Source organism: Miniopterus natalensis, chromosome 6 (genome assembly GCF_054644295.1).
Source record: "Miniopterus natalensis isolate mMinNat1 chromosome 6, mMinNat1.hap1, whole genome shotgun sequence".
Taxonomy (NCBI): Eukaryota; Metazoa; Chordata; class Mammalia; order Chiroptera; family Miniopteridae; genus Miniopterus; species Miniopterus natalensis.
Genome location: NC_142086.1, coordinates 76,138,202 through 76,159,174, shown reverse-complemented (window position 1 = coordinate 76,159,174; position 20,973 = coordinate 76,138,202). Strand labels below are relative to the sequence as shown.

At 36.1% G+C, this 20,973-nt stretch overlaps 1 protein-coding gene across 1 annotated transcript; it reads left to right on the top strand.

The window, feature by feature from the left end:
* The first annotated feature begins 1,922 nt into the window (after nucleotides 1–1,922).
* Nucleotides 1,923–13,068, top strand: AADAC (arylacetamide deacetylase). Its single transcript, XM_016222581.2, has 5 exons — nucleotides 1,923–2,060; nucleotides 3,248–3,470; nucleotides 5,453–5,522; nucleotides 8,977–9,148; nucleotides 12,472–13,068. Exons 1-5 carry the CDS (start codon nucleotides 1,923–1,925, stop codon nucleotides 13,066–13,068), a joined length of 1,200 nt encoding a protein of 399 aa, XP_016078067.2.
* Nucleotides 13,069–20,973: the final 7,905 nt, after the last annotated feature.

Below are 20,973 nucleotides of genomic sequence, written 5' to 3'. Positions count from 1 at the left end.
ATTTTGCTGACTTTATTATTAGATCTCTGAATGATCTCAAAGCAGACCAATGAAAAACGACTGTGATGGCATTCAGGTTATATTTCTAAAATGATTCATTCATTCCAGTAACAGCTCAATCCTTGGTAGGGGGCATACAAGAGGCAGCAGATTAATGTGTCACTCTCACATCATTGTTTCTCTCTTCCTCTCCCTTCGTCTCTCTCTAAAAACAAACAAACAAAAAAAACAATAAAAATCTTTTTTAAAAAAGAAAAACATAACTTTCATTTAATAGCAAACATTCAAATATATTGGTAAAAACAAAATTTTACTTTTGATTCTATATTAGGAGTGTGTGCCTTGTTTTGGTACATGAGTAACAACTAATGATTAAGGAAATATTGGGGGGGTTAACCTACAAATACAGACTAGCCCCCAAGTTATCATTTTCCAATTTACTTTAAAGCTGTATACAGTGCATTACATGGTTGTTACACCCCAAAGTTCCTGAAAGCTATGGTGTAGATCCTGGGAGAGTAGGTATTTCTGGAGACAGTGCTAGAGGGAATTTAGCTGCAGCAGTGACTCAGCAGGTAAAATGTTCAGTATTTTCATTTGTTATGTTTTCTTTCATCTTAAATTTAATAATAGCTAATATACCTTTAACTTATAAACATAATGATTGATAATTTTTTACTTATTTAGAAAATATTAAGAAGAAGAATTTCATAGTTTAATACTTATTTTAAAATTAAAATGCTGATATCATTTCCTCTATACTCTACTGACCTTTTGAATGAGGAAACATCCATAATGTTAGCAATAACCATAATTAGGAAGTCTGCATATTGCATGTATCCTGAGCATATTCAGAATATACTTTCAAGAATGTCATATATCATAACATAATATGTGTAGGCATGCTCACCAGCAGCAAATATAGGTAATCACTAGAAGAAGGCAACATGAACCTAAGTTTCAAACCTTTCCTAAAAATATTTATTTTTATTTGGACAATCAATAGTAAGTTGAAGATAGCCAGGTACATAGACAAATAGAGAAATGAGAACCAGGTAACTGGAACATCCAGATTCAGATATTGTCATAATTAGAAAAAATATTTTAACAGAATGTGTTCTAATACCTCTTGGTGTATGATTTATAATTTTCTACATAGATAATCATTGTATTCAAGTCAATCATTTTTTTAAAAAAGAAATGGATTCTGCATTAATAATAAGAAACTACTATGGTACAACCAGATAAATGTGTGCCTTTGGTGAGTTAGTTCATCTTTCTGTGCTGCAGTTTCCTTATTTTTAATATATAGATGGTGTCAGTTAACCAATGCTTGTGAGAAGAATTTAATAGGAAAGCCAAATAATATCATTAAAGTTGGCTTTAATTATTATTTTTTCCTACTGATCAGTTTCCTTCCATGAAAAAAAAACCAAGACTGCTGGAGTGTTCCTTAAAGAAAAGACCTCAAGCAGCCCTTGAATGGTGAGAACATGTTCCTTGGCGGCCAAAAAGGGAGGTTCAATGACAAGTGAAACAGATTTGATTCGTTTCAGGGAAGAAAAAATCATCCCAGAGAGTGGAGCAAACAAGAAATTATAACATGTTCAAAAAGGCATAATCCAGAAGGGTGCAAGTAGTAACATCATTGAGTTAGGTGTTTGGAATGCAAATAAGACAGAATGTGCTGTAGTTTCCCATTGTTTATTAACCTTGAACTTGTACTCCCATGACTATTTCTGGATAGGCAGTGAAATGAATCCTTATCATCCCAGCCCTAAAACTAAGTGAGCAACTCTACGTTCCATAACTGGGTAGAGGTCTAGATAGAGCTGAAGCACACTGGCTAAAGTTCACTGTGCAGACATAGGAGGTTAGTTTAGTTTCTGTTTCTGAGGACAGAGAAGCGTAGGAACTACATTATGGGAAGAAAACCCCTGTACTTTCTGATTGTGGGGGTCTTTTTAGCATATTATGTTTATTTACCTCTGCCAGAGGATTTTGAGGAGCCATGGAAAATAATACAGTTGAACGCTTATATAAAAACGATAATACATTTGGTAAGTTTGGACTTTTTATGAACTCACATGTGCATATGCAACCATTTGATCTAGAGAAGAAAATCTTCTAGGATTTTGCTCCTTTGGTTTTTTCATTGATTTATTGGTTGATTTATTCATCTTATAAAAACAAATGCTGCATCCTTTGTCTCTTTACTATTTAGAAACATTGCTGCCTTGTTTGGTCGATTTCTAGTTTCTATATTAGAATCATGTTTAAAAATATTTAAAAAAAATAAGCGAGGAGGCATTTGAGTAGCTTTTACTAAAAATGCCTTGTTTAGGTCGTATTAATGTTATGAGAGTGATGTTTGAAATTGGATGTTGTTTGCTATCTTAGATGTTGTTTAGCATATAATTCATCAGCAAATCAGAGCTATCTGACTGCAGCATTGTGTTACAGACATTCATGAAATCATTTTCAGATTCAGGGTATAGACTAAGGACATAGAAGTAAGTTCTCAAGGAATTACTCTGCAAGCCTGCCGATTGGCAGGTGCCCAGGGTTAATTATGAGAGGCATGAAGTACAGATATGAAAGAGGGGGAGACCCTGGAGTGTCCGGGCAACTGCCTTCCTGCTTAAGGCTCTGGTACTGGCCGGTCAAAAAAATAGGTAAGATGTAACTCTCCCTGGCTTCCTGGGCATGTTTCCCTATTTCTTCTTTGATTTTATTTTTTTAATCTCTTTCTAGAACATAAAGCAGATGGCCGTTGTAACTCCCAGATGGATCTTTTATTTCTCGTTTATTCAACAACTGAACTCTATCAAATCTTATTAGGCAAAGAAAGAGTCTATGCCCTCAGCACTAACATTCTAGTGGTGGAGAAAAAGAACGAATTAGATTTAAATGGATGATTTCAGATCATAAAAAGTGGCTTGAAGGTCATAAGCAGGAGGAAAAGAAAGCAATCTGGGCAGACGGCAGGGAGGGCTGTTGTATGTATGGTCAGAAAAGCCTCTATGGAGAGGAAACATGTGCTCAGAGACCAGATTATAAAAGGGAACCAACCATCCTAGATACTGAGGGGAAAGTTTCCCAGCAAGGATATGTTCTGCCTAGAAGAACTTTAGAAGGAGGGAGTAAAAGTATTATTATTTTTTTTAGCTCCCAGTGTGCTTATATGTCCAGAGATCTCTGACATTTGAAATTCAAATTCTAAGATGTGTGTGAAATTCATTTTTAGGCTGAATTTGTCGAGCTGCTGGGACTTAATAATTTTGTGGATTCCTTGACAATTTTTTTGGGTCCTAGTGAGGTTCCACCAACCTCAGATGAAAATATCACTGTGACTGAGACAACTTTCAACCACATCCCTGTCCGTGTATATGTGCCAAAGAGGAAGTCAGAGGCACTGAGAAGAGGTGTCTTTTATATCCATGGTGGTGGCTGGTGTCACGGAAGTGCTGGTAAGTGAATGTTTTGAAAAATTCTTCTCACTGGATAGTGTGTAAAACTTTTATTAGAAAATAATGCCTTTAGTAGGTATACAATGCACTTCTGTTTGGACACTACAGTCTCTTTTGTCTTCTCTTGTTTTATTTTCCTGGCAAAGTTTTACTCTTCCTTGAAGCTTTAAATTACTCTCTTCCACATATGCTTTTCTCATCAATTGGAACTGAGAAGACAAATGTTTTCATATTTATGGTCAATACTCTAAGAGAGCATACTTTGCTATTTTTCCCCATTGCCATTAGAAGACTATCTAATGTGTTAACTCATTTATTCATATATATATACTACACTCCTGGCAATACTCTAGGAGCTTACCTTCTAATAGAAGCAATGTCTAATCAGCTGATAAACATATAAACCATGCAGTGTGCTATAAAGTGGTAAGTGTAGAAAATAATAGACCAAGGTAATCAAGATTGAGTGATTAGGTTGCAAATTTCTCAACATACAGAATTATAGTAGACAGGGAAATATATTTAGAAGTGGAGTACTGGGCTAAGGGTCCCAAAGTGTGACTTTGAGAAAGTCACCTAACTGCCCTGAGTCTAAGATTGCTTGATATTTAGCTGATGACTTCCGATGAATGAGACAGGTCAACTAAGGGAGTGGAGATTGGATGGGAGTCTAATTTAGGAACTCAACTCCAGAGAGGTAGAATAAATTAATCTAAACAAGAAATGTTACAGTCTAGAAATTAAGCAAAATTTTCAGTTGATGTGGGTAGTTGAGAGAGAATCTAAGATGATTATCCTGCTTCTGACAGAATAATTAAATGGGTGAGGACAGCCCCCTGGGTAAGAGAGACACAGTATTGGGTGAAAAAGTAAGCAACCAGCAAAGCACTGGAAGTTTTCAAAGAGGTAAAAAAAATCAAAAATCCCCCCAAAACCAACAAACAGACAAAACAAAAAACAAAGGTGAAAGCTTCAAGGGAAAGAGATTAGCTGAACAGTACCAAGCAGTGCAGATACCAAAAAGTGAGAGGTGAGGAAATGGTAAGGATGACTGCTGGCTTTAATAGGACTTAGTTGTGAAAGGGATATGCAAGTGAATGATAGATTGAAAGGAGAGTTAAGTAAGAGCATTTCATTTCAACTTCTCTTTTTATCCGAGAAAAGTTCTGTTTATTTATAGAACTAAAGGAAATGAAGGTAATTAATATAAATATGTTAGAGAAACAGATGGGCTGAAAGTGTTGACCGATGGAGGAACACACCAAAGGAAAAAGGAAGGAAGAAGGTTCATAGCACTGGTAAAAGAACTGGCTATAGGAAGGAGGACCAGAGATGGGTAAGGAGAGCATCGGGGCTTCCTCCTAGACAAGACAAAAAGAGACAAAGTCAGGGCTAAGCTAGATGCCTTTTTAGGGTAGCCGTGCTGATGCAAGGAAATGAGGGAGTTGCAGCTTCCTGTTTTAAGGGAATGTGGTTCTATCCCACACAATTTCAGATGTTTTCTATTGTCTCATGCAGATTTAGATGGTCCTTCTCTGTTACCACAATTCTGCTTATATCTCCTTTGCCTCAAACATCTGACAGCTCATTGGTTAAATCAGTGACTTGTTGTTGTTGTTTTGTTATTGTTGTTGTTTGTTTGTTTTTAAATACCCTAAAATCTGTTAATGAGTTGTAGTTAGTCTTCTAGAAAATGAAAATGGCTTAGAAGAGCCAATCACCAAACAGGCAGAACGAAAGATAGAAGAGACAAAGAGCAGTTAGGAGTTCACTGATTAACACAAGTTCTACTGAGTTGTGGTTGGGAAGTTTCTTATGACTAAGTCTAACATCAAATGCATCCCCCTAGTGTTTCAATGTTGAGCAGCTGGAGAACCGCCAGAATATAAAACAAGCACAATAGGACTTTTTGTGAAGGAAACGTCCTTCGCTTCATTTGTCAATTCTCACCAATATCCTGCTTTTTATTCCTTTTATTTCAGCTTCAAAACAGCAAGACCTACTGTCAAGATGGACAGCAGACAGACTCGACGCTGTCGTCATATCAGTCAGGTAAGAGCTGTGTTATTTTCAGAACAGATACTTTACATACCATGATTCTCTCAGCTTTATTGGCTGATTATGATTATGTAAAACATTTTTTTTTATAATACTGAGTAGGTGATAAAAAGTGAAACCAAGCCTACCTGATGAGAGTCAAGAAAATACATGTGTATATGTGTGTGTGTTACTCAGGCAGGAAAAAAAGGTAAAAGTAAACATTTTTTCACATAAATTTTAATTGTATTATCCATGGACAGAATACTTGGACTAAATTTCCTTTCACTTTTAACTGACGATCTTTAGCAATAAGTGCCTTGGAGTCAGAGGATCATCTATAAAAGTGCACCATAGATAATTCTTACTTTAGATGGTCATTGTGAAAAAAAAGTGGTAACACTCCTGAACAAACTTAGCTCAGTGTCTAACACTTGAGTCTAAAATATTAAAATGTATTATTATATTAAACAAACACAATGAGTTAGTGTGAAATAGCATTTTGGATCAGTAAACTGTATTTGAAAAGAAAAGTTAGGATATTTAGGACACTAAAACTAGGGTGAATTGCTAGGGACACAATGTCAGAGCCACATACGCCTATTTAAACTTAAACTTCAGAAAAGAAAAAGTTTAAATAAAAGTCATGTCTATTTATCAAGTTAAATCATTGTTATAAAATTGGAACATAATCACATAATAATTAGAATAAAATTTTTTAAAAAATAATTAGAAAATACAAGTTTATACTATTTTGTATTCCAACTTCATATTTGAAAATTATTTTCTTGAAGCTGGCAAATTATATGACACTGTAATATGTGTGGGGCAAAAGAAGATTTATAGTTATTTGTACAGAAAATAATACAATAATTAATAAAAATGATAAAAAAACAATGTCTTGTGTACTCACAACTGTAAACCTACTTTTATCCTATCCTATATATACCTGTGTTTGATTCTTTGAAATTATTAATGCATCACACTTTAAAAACATTTTTTTCAATTCTCACCTGAGGATTTTTTTTATTAATTTGAGAGAAAGAGAGGAAGAGAGAGAAAAACATCAATCCATTGTCTTCTGTATGCAGCCCAACCGGGGATGGAACCTACAACCTAGGTATGTGCCCTGACTGCGAACAGAGCCCACCACCTTTTGCTGTACAGGACAATGTTCCAACCAATTGAGCCAACAGCTCAAGACATGGATCATTCATTTTTAAAAGATAAAATAAACTTTAAAATTTTTATGCAAACACAGGCTTTGCCTTTAAATATACTTATTTTATATTAAAGATAAATGACACCATAAAAATTAGACAATTTTGACTCTCTTTAAATTAAAATGGCTAGTAGGCACATGAAAAGATGCTCGATGTCATTAACCAGCAGAGAAATGCAAATCGAACCACAATGAGAGACCGCTTTACACCCACTAGAAGGACTGTAATAAACAAATCAATAATAATAAGTATTGGCAAGGACAGGAAGAAATCGGAACCCTCCATACTGCTGGAGGGAATGTCAAAAGGTGCAGCTACTCTGATAAACATTTAGGCAGTTCCTCAAACGGTTAAACAGAGTTAGCATGTGACAGCATTTTCACTCCTAGGTATAAATGCAAGGAAAATAAAAACATACGTTTAAAAATCCTTGTATCTACATAGCATTATTCATAAATTCCCCAAAGTGGAAACAACCAATGCCCATTGGCTGATGAATGGATAAATTAAGCATAGTGTATCCATATGAATGAACACCAAATATTAATTGTCAATAAAAAGGAATGCTATAACATGGATAAATCTTGAAATTATTATGGTAATGAAAGAAGCCAGTCACAAAAGGCTACACATTGTATGATTCCATTTATATGAAATCTCCAGAGGAGGCAAATCTGTAGACACAGAGAATAGATTAGTGGTTGCCTAGGGCTGGAGTTGGGGGTGAGGGAAAATGAGACACAACTACTAATGGGTATACAGAGTTTATTCCGGGGGTGATAAACTGTTCTGAAGCTGATTATGATGATGGTTGCACAACTCTCTGAAAACACCAAAAATCATTGAGTTGCACTCTTTAAATGAACAAATTTATGGTGTGTGAATTATGTATATTGCAATGAAGTGGGTATGTTAAAAATTAAAAATTTATGTTCATCAGAAAGTATGTGTATATATATATATATATATATATATATAAAAGTATATATCTACATTTATACCCATTTTTTCTTATCCAAAGTACATGAACTATCCATTAATAGTAGTATGGGGAAAAGGCTAGAAAAGACTACATATAGCAACGGATATCTCAATCACCAATAAACATGAGAAAAGTTAACATACATCAGGAAAGTAAAAATTAAAATGACAAAGTGATAATTCTATATGCTCGATATTATGCTAAAAGGAGAAAGACATAAAATACTGAGCGTTGGCAAGGATATGAAACCATGGGTACTTCTATAAACTCCTGGTTCAAGAATAAGTTGGTACAACGACTCAGCAAAAATAGTTGATAATATTAAGTAAAGGTAAGCATAAATGTGTAACTCTGTGACCATCAATAACACTTACAGGCATATATCAACAGGAATACATACATATGGTCACCAGAAATCATGGATTAGAATAGTCAGTTTGTGTGAGCCAAAGACTGCAAACAACTCAAATGCGCATCCACATTTAAATGGATAAATGCCATGTACTTTACAGAAAGACAGAGGCACACAGCAAAAGGAGATGTGGCTCAAAAACACAGCTTTACAGTGGAAGCCAGCGATATAGGAGTACATTTATTTAAAGAATAGAACCAGGCAAAATCCATCCGTGCTCTGTATCAGGTTAGTGGACACTCAGGGGTCGAGGAGGCTTGATTGAAGAGAGTTTAAATGAGGGCTCTGGGGTACTGGCAATGTTCTAGTTCATGATCCAGATACTGGCTATAGGGCTGTGTCCTGTTTGGAAATTAAAGGAGTTGTACACTCAAGATATGTGCATGTCTGGCACACATATTATACTCTAATGAAAAGTAAAAATGCAGCCCTGGTGAGTGTGGCTCAGTTGGTTGGAGCATAGTCCTGTACACCAAACAGTGGTGGGTTTGATTTCCAGTCGGGGCACATACCCTGGTTGTGGGTTCAATCTCTGGTCAGGTGCATGTGGGATGTTTCTCTCTCCCTCCCTCTCCCTCTCCCTCTCCCTCTCCCTCTCCCTCTCCCTCTCCCTCTCCCTCTCCCTCTCCCTCTCCCTCTCCCTCTCCCTCTCCCTCTCCCTCTCCCTCTCCCTCTCCCTCTCCCTCTCCCTCTCCCTCTCCCTCTCCCCCTTTCTTCCCCCTTCTCCCCCCTTCTCCCCCCTTCTCCCCCCTTCTCCCTTCTCACTCTCCCTCTCCCCCTTCCTCTCTTTAAGATCAATTATAAAAAAAGTAAAAATGTAAGTGACATAGAAACTATGTTTTCACTATATAGCTACAGATTAGCGCCTAAGTATCACTTCCCAGTTCAATTTGAAGATGCATATAATTCCTTAAAGTGGTTCCTACGTAAAGAAGTTCTTGCAAAATATGGCGTGAACCCTGAGAGAATTGGTGTTTCCGGAAGTAGTTCAGGAGCAAACTTAGCTGCAGCTGTAGCACAACAGGTATGATGATGGTCATCATTTTTATGCTGTTTTTTAAAAAAAAGTGTCTACTAATAAACAGTAATTTAATGCATAGATAAATATAAATGCAAATATAAGGATAGTGACTGGGTGGGGATATTAAAGAGAATATTGAGAAGAAATGCTTCAAACATCAAAAATGCCAATCTGTGCTCCTGCCACGGAGTTTTTCCTTTTTTAGTGAAATGATAGATTGTTGACATAAAATTATATATGTGTCAGAAAGATATTATACTAGTCAGGTGAATGAGATTACATACTTGCAAGACCATACAACAATCTTACCCTGCTGTTAGAGGTTCAGATAGGCCTAATAATCTCCAGTAAAGTATTTTTCTTTTTAAAAATCAATTAATTAATCGTTAGGGTGACATTGGTTAAAAGGTTCGTATAGGTTTCAAGGGTACATTTCTATGATACGTGATCTGTATATTCCATTGGGTATCCACCACCCCAAGTCAAGTCATCTTCCATCACCAAGTATTTTGTCCCCTCTATCCCCCATTCCCTCCCCAGCCCCTTCCCTCTGGTAACCACCATAGTGCTGTCTGTGTCCGTGAGGTTCAGTTTTACATCCCACATCTGAGTGAAATCATACGGTTCTTCGCTTTTTCTGACTGACATTCCACTGAGCATGATACTCTCCAGGCCCATCCAGGTGTGGTCTTGTTGATAAGCACCATTCTAACAGGTGTGAGGTGGTATCTCACTGTGGTTTTGATTTGAATTTCCCTGAGAGCTAGTGAGGCTGAACATCATTTTAATTATCTGTTGGCCATTTGTAGGTCTTCTTGGGAGAGGTGTCTGTTCAGGTCCTCTGCCCATTTTTTAATTGATTGGATTGTTGATGTTGAGTTGTATATATTTTGGATATATTATATATATATTTTGGATACAACCCCTTGTTAATATGATTAATCCCCACATGATGGGGATTGCATTAAATCTGTATATTGCTTTGGGTAATATTTCCATTTTAACTATGTTGATTCTTTTCATCCATAAACAAGGAATATCTTTTCATTTCACTGTATCTTTTTCAATCTCTTTTAATAATGCTTTGTAGTTTTCAGTATATGAGTATTTTTTAATTGCCATAAAAATCACACTATTTTCAGAAAATTAATAGCACATTCAAAGAATTCTATGCTACTTAGAAAGTAAAGTATTCAAAATATTTCTTTGCTTATATAAAATCAGTTCTTTTTATAGGTCGTTTCATAATGATAATAGAATAATAGTAATAAATAAGACTTTTCATTCCTTGTCGTATGTAAAATAAATTTTGTTTCTCTGAACCAAAACAAAATCTGCTATTAATTGTTTAAAAATTAATCTGTTTTCCCATTTATTAATGGGAGCCATAAGGGGAAGTTACCTATGAACTACAGATATAGAAGTTTGTATACATTAATTGATTTCAATTAAGTAAAGATTTTAAGCAATCAAAAACATTGCTGTTATGTTTTTCATTTGTTGGAGTTACTTATATATTTTTTATACTAAAAGTGTTTAGACTCTAGTGAGAGTCCTTTGGACAATATTCTCAAAAGGGAAGAATGTTATGGGTAGGTTTTATTCCAACCACAATATGAAAGAGGAATTCAAAACTTCCCAGAGAGTATTTCTGAGCATTGCTACAGGTTTCATAATATAGCAGTAAAGGCACTAGATTAGACATTAGGAGACGTGGATTTTCTTGAGATGTAGTAATTTCTAGTGTGATCTTGGCTTAAACTTAAACTCTGTAAGCACCCATTTCCTCATCTATGAAGCAAAATGAACCTTTTTAACTTCACAGAGTAGTTTTGAGGGTCACATGCATAAATTTATATAAAAATATCTGGTAAGCTTTAATGATCATTAGCAATGGTCTACAAAGTCTCCAAAATGGTCTATTTTGGCCATTATAGTTACAAGGTGGATAAACACCACAATTTGCAAACTATTTGAGATCCACTAAACTCTTCATTTTTATGTAGAAGCTATATACATCTTTTACCATATAGTATATCATGTTCTTTGGAAACACATAAAACTACATTTTATTGTGTATGTTTTCAAAAATTAAAATATATTTTCTAATTTTATTCTAACTATGGTCACATTTTTGTCTTTCTCTGATATCTGTACACCTCTCTCTGCAGACCACTAACCTTTACAAATACTAGTACTCAGGCCTGAATAGGAAAGAATGATTTGAATGGAATGTTTCACACAGAAAATCTGCAGAAATCAAAAATAATATGTCACTTACTACCAAAGCCAAGTCAGAAATCCCTATTAAGTGATCCTGCCTCTCCATGGCACAGCTTATTGGTATACTAGTATATTTTAATATACTTTCCACACTAACAGAAGAGTAAAAAGTTAAAATTTATACAGTTCTTCTGACTGTTATTCTCAGTAGAAAGGATAGGACATTTACTTTCTAATCATTTCCCTGAATTAGAAGTACCCTTTTCCTCAAAAAACTAAAAGTAGAACTACCATATACCCCAGAAATTCTACTTCTGGGTATTTATTCTAACAAAAATATCTTAATTAAAAAAGATGTATGCTGCATTATTCATAATCATCAAGATATGGAAACAACCTAAACGTCCATCAATAGAGGAATGATGAACACAGAAGACATGATGTACACACACACACACACACTGGATTATTACTCAGCCATAAAAAAGAATAAAAGCTTGCCATTTGTGATGGCATGGATGGATCTAGAGGGTAGAATACTAAGTGAAAGTGAAGTGTCAGACTAGAAAGGACAAATACCATATGATTTAATTACATGTGGAATTTAAAAAACAAAACACAGCAGAAATAGACTCAGAGATATAGAGAACAAACTAATAGTTTCCAGAGGAAAGGGGTGGGGAGTGGGTGTGTGAAAGGGAATAAGTGGTGCAAACTTAGTTATAAAAGAGTCACAGGGGCTTAATGCACAGCATAGACTATACAGCCAATAGTATCATAATAACTTTGTATGGTGGCAGATCATTAGGTTCATACCGGCATCACTTTGTAAGGTGTATAAATGTTGAATAACTAGGTTGTACACCTGAAATTCATGTAATATGGTACGTGATCTGTACTTTAGTTTTAAAAAGTATCATTTCATTAAAGGCTATCTAGTTAAAGAAGCCCATTTTTAATATTTGAAAGTTTGTTGAGATGGTATATTTCAATTATTACTGTTTTTCTGAGAGTATGAATTTTTATATAGCTCATTTTGTTAAGGTTGCTTTATTGTTTTAAAATGAAAGGATTTTGAGGAAGTAATCTTAATTATTTCTCAGCTTCTAGATGACCCAGATGTCAAGATTAAACTCAAGACCCAGTCTTTAATTTATCCTGCCCTTCAGGCTCTTGATGTAGATACACCATCATATCGAGAACATTCACATTTTCCACTTCTGTTCAAATCCGTCATGGTCAGGCACTGGAGTGAGTATTTTACAACTGATAGATCACTTGAGAAAGCCATGCTTTCCCACCAACATGTACCTGTGGAATCAAGTCATCTATTCAAATTTGTTAATTGGAGTTCCTTGCTCCCTGAGAGGTTTATAAAAGGACATGTTTATAATAACCCAACTTATGGTAAGTCTGAGCTATCAAAAAAATATCCAGGTTTCCTGGATGTGAGGGCAGCCCCCCTCTTGGCTGATGACAAGAAGCTACGTGGTTTACCTCGGACTCATGTCATCACCTGTGAATATGATGTCTTAAGAGACGATGGAATCATGTACGTCACCCGACTTCAAAATGCTGGAGTTCCAGTGACCCATAACCACATTGAAGATGGATTCCATGGATCATTTCTTTTACTGAAATTTAAAATTAGCTCCAGGATGATAAATCAGTATATAAGTTGGCTAAGTGAATATCTATAGTAAAATACTTATCAATGATATATTTTTAAAATAAAGTAAATCTCAAGACATGAGAAAATCTAGACATTAGAAATTGGTCTTTCTTGGAATGGTTCATATAGGAGCCACATATAACATCATAATTCTTACTATATATGGTCACTTTTCTGCTTTTCCTTTTTACTCTGAGGAATTTCATTCAATTTTCCACACTGTATCTGCTAGCTCTGTAAGATTTTTCCTCTTAACATTGTTAATCTTTCTTCTTAAAATATCTTATTTTCTTGCAGACTCTTTTTTTATTTTTTTTTTTAATTTGCTTGTCTAAGTAATGTCAAGGTTTTAATCAAAGCACATTTATGTTTGAAATACATCTAATTTCTGATTTACGTGCCAACTCTTTTCAATAGTGATTGCTTCATTATGATGTCATTTTATCATAACTGTTCACATGAATATTCTATCTAGGCAGAAATGTGGGATGGCAAAAGATGAGTTACACTTAAGGCTATTCCATTTTATCAGGAAATCAGAAGCTATCCCAGGAACTTCAACCAGTAGACTTCTTGTGTTTCATTTTCTAGGACTACCAGGAATTTTTCAAAATGGGAGTTTTGTAGTTTGGCAAATTACATTATCTTATGCTGAGGAATAAGAAAATAACAGGCAACTAGGAGAACATGCTACACACACACACACACACACACACACACAGAGCAGTAAACTGTTAAAAAGCAATTGTGGAATGATTTTTCTGAGTAAATAAGTAAAAGGACTTGAAAGTTCATATTAAATGTAATGAATATATATGCTCCATCTGTGGTCTCAAATTGGTCATCTCTGTACTATGTACAAATAAAAGAATGTGCTGATGTCTCTGGAATAAACTCTTGAATCCATCCATTGCTGGTACTTGCTATCGTTTCATCTGATATCTCCTCAAGGCCAAGAGGCAACGATGCTCATGTGAATGCTTACAAACAAGCATCTTATTGAGCAGAGAACTCCAACCAACTGAGCCACACCAGTTTCCCTCTATTTGTGCACTTGGTCCCACCTTTCTGTGGATTCTCAAGGGCTTTACTCCAGGAGTTCTTTCCTTTCGATTCTGGGTCATCAATTTTGCCCTCTCTACTGGATCATTCCTATTAACATACAAATGGATTTTTCACTCATCTTAAAAAACAAATAGCAAGCAAAATGCAACAAAGCATTCTTGACATCATTTTCCTTTCAGCTTACTCCCAAGAACGTTCTGTACTTGCTATCTCTATTTTCTCACTCCATTCTCTTTTATATTTACTCCAATTAGTCCAAATTTTTCATTCATAAGTTACCAATATTGTCTTATCAAGGTTAATAATAATCTCTATGTTGTTAAATTCAATCAGTCACTCTCTCTTCCTTAAAATAATTCTTCATTTGTCTCCAGGTCATCAAGTAATCCTAGACTCCCACCTCTTGGGCAACTTGTTCTAAATCTCAGTGACTGCATGTACCTCTCAACTCTTCCAAGTGTGCTTTCAGTCTCAGTACTTGGACTTCTCTGTTTGCACTCACTTCTCTGGTGATAACCTATTATCTCACTTTAGTAAATGGAAACTCCAGAATTCTTCCTGTTGGCTCAGGTCAAAAGAACACAGAAGTCAAAGTTGATTGCTTTCTTTCTGTTATGTATCAATGCGTTATCAAATCCTTTTGGTTCTATTTTTAAAGTATTTGGAGAATTCAACTATTTCTTTTTTGTTTTCAATCCTCACTGGAGGACAAGTTCATTGATTTTAAGGGAGAGAGGGGAAGAGAGAGAGAAAGAGAGAGGAACATCAGTGTGAGAGAGGAACATCAATGGGCTGCTTCCCGCACACACCCCAACCAAGGCTGGGGATTGAAGCTGAAACCTAGGTACGCGCTGACCAGGAATTGAACCCGCAACCTTTCAGTGTAGGGGACGACACTCCAACCAACTGAGCCACACCTGTTAGGACTCAACCATTTCTTAACACCCCCGCTGTCCATCATTTTTCACTTTTATCATTCCCATAGCATCCTGTTTTCTCTGGCTTTACTCTGTTCCCTTGGATACTATATTTAACATACCAAACAAGATGATATTTTTTAAATGAAAGACAGAACATGTTATTCCTCTGCTCAAAATCCTCCAAAGGCTTCTCATCTCAGGAAGATTGTAAGATAAATCCTTACAATGACAGTCAGCTAGTTCAGACAATGGCCTGCTGTGTATACGCATTATCCAGGCTACTCTTTATCTCTACTTTCAGTTCATGCTATGCTTGCTTTTTACACTCCAGGTACTCTGAACTCTTTGATGTTTCTCAAATTCCGATCTCAGGGACTTTGCTGTTCAGATCCATTAGCTAATCTACCTTTTCTCATCAATGTTCCCATTTGCAAGTGAGAAAAATCAAACAAATAATTCAACTAACAAACAGACAAAAGTTATTAATAAAGATATCATTGCTGGAAATTTCCTTTGGATTTCTTTCACAAATGGGCCACAACAATGGGCAAATTTTAAGTAGTGACTGAATTGTTACTATGCCAATGTCAATGGTTGGGATAAGTGTTGGAAATGGAACCCTGGTAGTCGGTCACAGTATACTCCGGTATTGTGCTCTCCATTCATGGGAAACCTGTGCTCACTAGTTCCCTTATCTATTTCGAAAGAGCAAGCAAGGACATTTCTAAACAGTAAAGCTTTATGCAGGGGATTTATGGTGCCAGATACTACTCCCTTAGTGCATTCGTGCATTCTAACATTTTGGAAGGAGCAGAGAAAATTTATTCTGTATTGTTAGAGAAAAAACAGAGTTAACTGGTCTCTCTCCATGAGTCCACTGTGAGATGGGTTAAGAAACATCGCCTTGGAGAGTGAGGAGTATTCCTTGTTCACAGACAGAATTCCAACTCTAGCTAAATGACCCAATTTCCCAGTGATACTGAGGATCACTTAGCACTTAAAATGTTTCAGGCCTTACTTTAGGTGATACAGATCTTAGAATATCTTAGAAAAAAAATCTTTTAAAAAAGGGGGGGAAAAAGAGAAAAGAACATACAACAGCTGGCGTGGGGGAGGAGAGGTAGGATTGGAAGAGGGCATAAAAAAAAATAAAACTTAATTTAACTTAAAAATAGAGAGAACTAAATGAGCATATGTATATAAGTATATATACATGTGTGTGTGCACACACATGTGTAAGGATGTATATATATGTAGTTTTCTCTCACAACTTCATGAGGTATATAGTAATATTAATTTGTATTTTCCAGAAAAGGAAAATGAAGAAATAGGTTATGTGGGTTCCAAATGTCACATGGCTAGAAAGTAGCAAAGCTGGAAATTAAACCCCAGGCCATCCAGCTTCAAAGTCTGTACTGTCAATTACTGAATAACACTGGAGGCTACTCCTCCCTTCCTCAGGGAGGGTAGTGGGGAGAGGAAGGAACAGTTCATTACCCAGATAACCTCGGGCAAGTCTCAGGGTTCCTGGGTCGGCCCCAAACTGCACAGTCCCATTGTGGGTAATGTATCATGTAGATCTTTAAAAGGTAATTATGTTTAGTTGTTTACTATATAACCAATCAACACCTTCACCCTGATCATATTTCTGATGTACCTCAGCAGTGTAAACAACATTTCGCACTCTGCAAAATAACCACTGCAAGTAGCCGTACATATTCTTCCTAATAGACCCACCAGTCTCGGGCTGGTCCTTGCCCTAAGTGTGCATGTTGGGGCGGCAGAGGAGAGTGTTTGAGCTGCACAAACACCCACCTACAAAGAAGGTGCTCAGGTATTTAGAAACTCGCCAGACTCCGGAGGGGCATAGGAACCAGGAACCAGGAGATCGGGTTTGGACTTCCCCTGTGCTCAGAACATTTCAACTTGGACTTGAGGAGAAGGTTTCCTGGCAACCTAAGGGAAGTAGCAGAAAGGAAGCCACAGAGCAGTGGCTGGTGAACTTAAAACATTTTAGCTCAATCATGGCAGCTCTTTGCTACCAAATGCCAGGAAATCCCCCAATATTCTCGATTGTGCACCATAATTTATAACTAACTTCTAGTCTTTAAATTCTTCCATATTTTAGCATGTTTTTTCAAAAAAAAATTTTAAATGCATATATTACTGTTTAAAATGGAGTCTTGCCCGGCCGGGCATGGCTCAGCGGTTGAGCATCGACCTAGGATCCAGGGGTTCGGGGTTCGATTCCCGGTCAGGGCACATGCCCGGGTTGCGGGCTCGATCCCCAGTCAGGGCCGTGCAAGAGGCAGCCGGTCAATGACTCTCTCATCATTGATGTTTCTGTCTCTCTCTCCCTCTCCCTTCCTCTCTCTGAAGTCAATAAAGATATATTTTAAGAAATATATAAAAATTAAAAAAATAAAATGGAGTCTAATCTCAGTAAGCATTCCTCTAGATAAGAATGTCCTCTCAGGATTGGTATTCAGTTCTTTCTTTTGATTAGGGCTGGAATTATTTCTAATGGTATTTTTTAAATTCTCAGCTTTTCCTTTTCTTTAAACTCTAAGCTAGGGCATCATTATAAAATAAAAATATAGCCCTTTTTGGAAAGCTTAAGTTCCCTTAAAACTCAAGTCCCTTATAAAAGATAGTAGAATTCAGCCCAGCCTAGCGTGGCTCAGCAGTTGAGCATCAACCTATGATCCAGGGGATTGCGGTTGGATCCAGCTCAAGGCACATGTCCAGGTTGCGGGCTCCATCCCCAGTAGGGGGTGTGCAAGAGGCAGCCGATCAATGACTCATCATTGATGTTTCTCTCTCTCTCCTTCTCCCTTCCTCTCTCTGAAATCAATAAAGATATATTTAAAATAAAAATAAAAGATAGTAGAATTCTGAAAGGAGGCAAGGAGGCCAAGGGCGGGCTTCTCACCCATTTGTCAGTTTCTTGAAAACAGAAGGGGGGGTTGTGCATTTAAGGCTCTGAAGAAGATGTGTCTCCATGCAAAGAATTGTTTTATTCAAGCGCTATTTTTTTCTCCAGGAACATCTGCTGAATCCATTGGAGGGTGTATCTGAGCGAGAGATCCCTCCCCCAAGTAGAGCCCTAAATAGCCGACTCTATCAGACAAACACACACTCCATTTTGTGTCTTGACAACATGATGTCACCATTCTCTTCCAAGTTGAGGCCTCAGATCCTCAAAAGGCCTTGACGTCCCACGAGTCCTCAGGAGGTGACTCACTCTTCAGTGAACCCCACCCCACTATTATGTCAATAAGACCCAGCAACACTGCAGTCTCTGCTACTTCCAAGACCTGGAGAGACATGTTCCAACTACTTCTGGGTGAACCAGACATTCCAGTATGAGATTATGTAATCCAAAACAAAACAATATTCTTTTTAATTCTGAGCTACAAAAACTTAAAGTGACATTCTTCTGATCCTGGCAGAGTCTCCAAAATTATGCTGCCTGATGATGATTAAACTCCCCTCGTTCCCCAAAGTGGCTGGATCTGTGCAATAATTATTATTTGTCAGCTTTTGTCTTGGGCCTTAAAATTCTATGCCTTTAAAAGACCTGGGATTTCCTAACTTGTTGGGGGAGGGGTCAGTTCAACAAGATGACATGTGAGTTGGCCTTTCAGCTATGAAGAGTTTAAATTTCAGTAACTCTCTGCTCTTTCATTCTCTATCCTTAGGTTAGGATGCATGGTGTCTATTTAGAGATTTAACTACAATTTTATAACTTTTAAACCTTTGTTCTATGAGTTAAATACCAAATTTAAACATATATATTCTAAAAATCTCAAACAAAAGAATTGGCAGTGAAATTAAATTGTGGCTACTTGGAGTGTAGGAGACATTATATCTGGACTAGGCCTCAATCAATATTTCAGAATTGGAGATGGGCTAAGTGACTTGGAAGCTTCATACTTTATAATAATTTAAGTGAAACACCTCACTTGAATAAATTTAAGTATGTAGGCTATTAGAAAACTTCCACTTTTAAATCTAGTTGAGATTAGATGTAATATAGACTAACATATTGACTAAATCAGATTTATTTATAGTAGATCAAAAGGATGACTATCTTCAGTGAAGATCCTTTTTGAACATTTCTTTAATTATTAAGGAGTGATGCCAATGTTATCTTTTTCTTCTTTTGCAAAAGAACGGTTTTCAATCATTTAGTCCCACAATTGTTACACAGTAGTTATTATTTCTAGTTAGATGAGCACACACCAATGCAATACCTCACTGAAAAAATAGCTCTTGTCTGAAAATATTTTCCCAACTAATCAAATAATTTTTGAGTAAATATTGAGGTGTTTAAAAGTTTCAATCAAACTATGAAGCCACAATAAAAATAAAAGAAATATAAGAACACCCAAACTATTTATTATAAAAATACTGATCTATATAATTAATATGAAAGCAAATAAGACATTTAATAATAAATAAAACATTAGTTATTATTAATGTTGTTTAAATTTTCTTTTGAAAATAAAGAAACTATTATAAGGAAAGTTAATTAGTGGAAAATAACAAAGTAGAAACTATGAAAATTTATGCTTCCAGAATAATGTATGACTTCAACATAGTTATTCTATCTCTTAGAGAGAAAAAAACAGATAAATTAATTTTCTAAGAAACTGAAATTACTTTCACAAGAGAAAACAAGATAAAATTCAGTGAAAGATAATAAATAAAATGAAATTCATTCATTTTAAATGTAACTTTTCACCAGAATAAAAGAGGCTACAGATTGAGGATCATTTTCTTTCATTTGTTCTTAGTCTGACCCTTTGTGGTCTCCAGAAAGCTGTTGCCCAGCATAAGGTAAAGTGGCAAAGCTATAGAATAGTCTTATTCTATATACCTAGTAAGATCAATTTTTAATATCTCTTTTAAATTGGCTTAGAAAAATGTCTCAGCCTGCTTTAATTGAGCCTACAAAACATATTTAAAACTGGAAATAAATGCCTCAAAACCAACACCTTTGAACACATTGAAGGAAGAGATCTCCTTTAATTCCTAAAATTCTGTTTAAGAATGCAAATACTATATAAACTACATATATGTTAAGAATGTCAATATTTTTATTTTTATGAACTTTATAGAAATTAGATCTCTGAAGAAACTGTCAAAAAGTACTATATGAAACAATTTGGCTGAGGGATTATGTGCATTCATTCAATTTCCCCTGAATAGATTTTTTTTTTTTTTAATATATCTTTATTGATTTCAGACAGAGGAAAGGAGAGGGAGAGAGAGAGAAAGAAAGAAACATCAATGATGAGAGAGTCATTGATCAAGTCCGAAACCCAGGCATGTGGCCTGGCCGGGAATCAAAGCCCGATCACCTGAATCCTAGGCTGACACTCAACCGCTGAGCCACGCCTGGCCGGGCCGTGAACAGATTTTGAAAGCATTTCTTGTTCCCTTCCTTACAAAATAAACTGAGTTATTATTACCTGGAAGAGGAAGAGGCATATGAACTAGTACTGTGGCTTGTTGTCCTGAGAAATTGCTTTGATGGAGCTGTGAGGAGCCAGGTGTGGGCTCCACTGCTGATGCTGTTCTCATTCCTCGGTTCAACATTAAATGCCAACGTGTGTAGGTTGTAAAACGTGTCTAGTGATAACTATCTCCTGGCATATTTTGATAACTAATAGATGGGTATTTATGTTGTATTATAAGATCCTAAATGTTGAGTACTTAAGTGGGTAACCTCTGAACTATGATATGATTAATCAATGCTATGCCTCATTTCGTTTTTATGACTTATTCTATACTGCTAATTTTATCTTTTACGTTACACACCATTTTTGCATGAACCAGAGGATTTGTCTTTGTTTTGTTTTCTTCTTTGGTGGGGCGATTGGTTTTCTGCTTTCCATGTTGAATGGGTGAGTAGGTTCTTCAGTGAACTGAATAAAGGAAAG

Bases quoted from the DNA above. Each gene is read 5' to 3' on its own strand.
- AADAC (XM_016222581.2), top strand. From the start codon at position 1,923: ATGGGAAGAAAACCCCTGTACTTTCTGATTGTGGGGGTCTTTTTAGCA. The intron at 5,523-8,976 runs GTAAGAGCTGTG...TTCACTATATAG, and splicing joins GCTGTCGTCATATCAGTCAG to CTACAGATTAGCGCCTAAGT. The intron at 9,149-12,471 runs GTATGATGATGG...ATTATTTCTCAG, and splicing joins CTGCAGCTGTAGCACAACAG to CTTCTAGATGACCCAGATGT.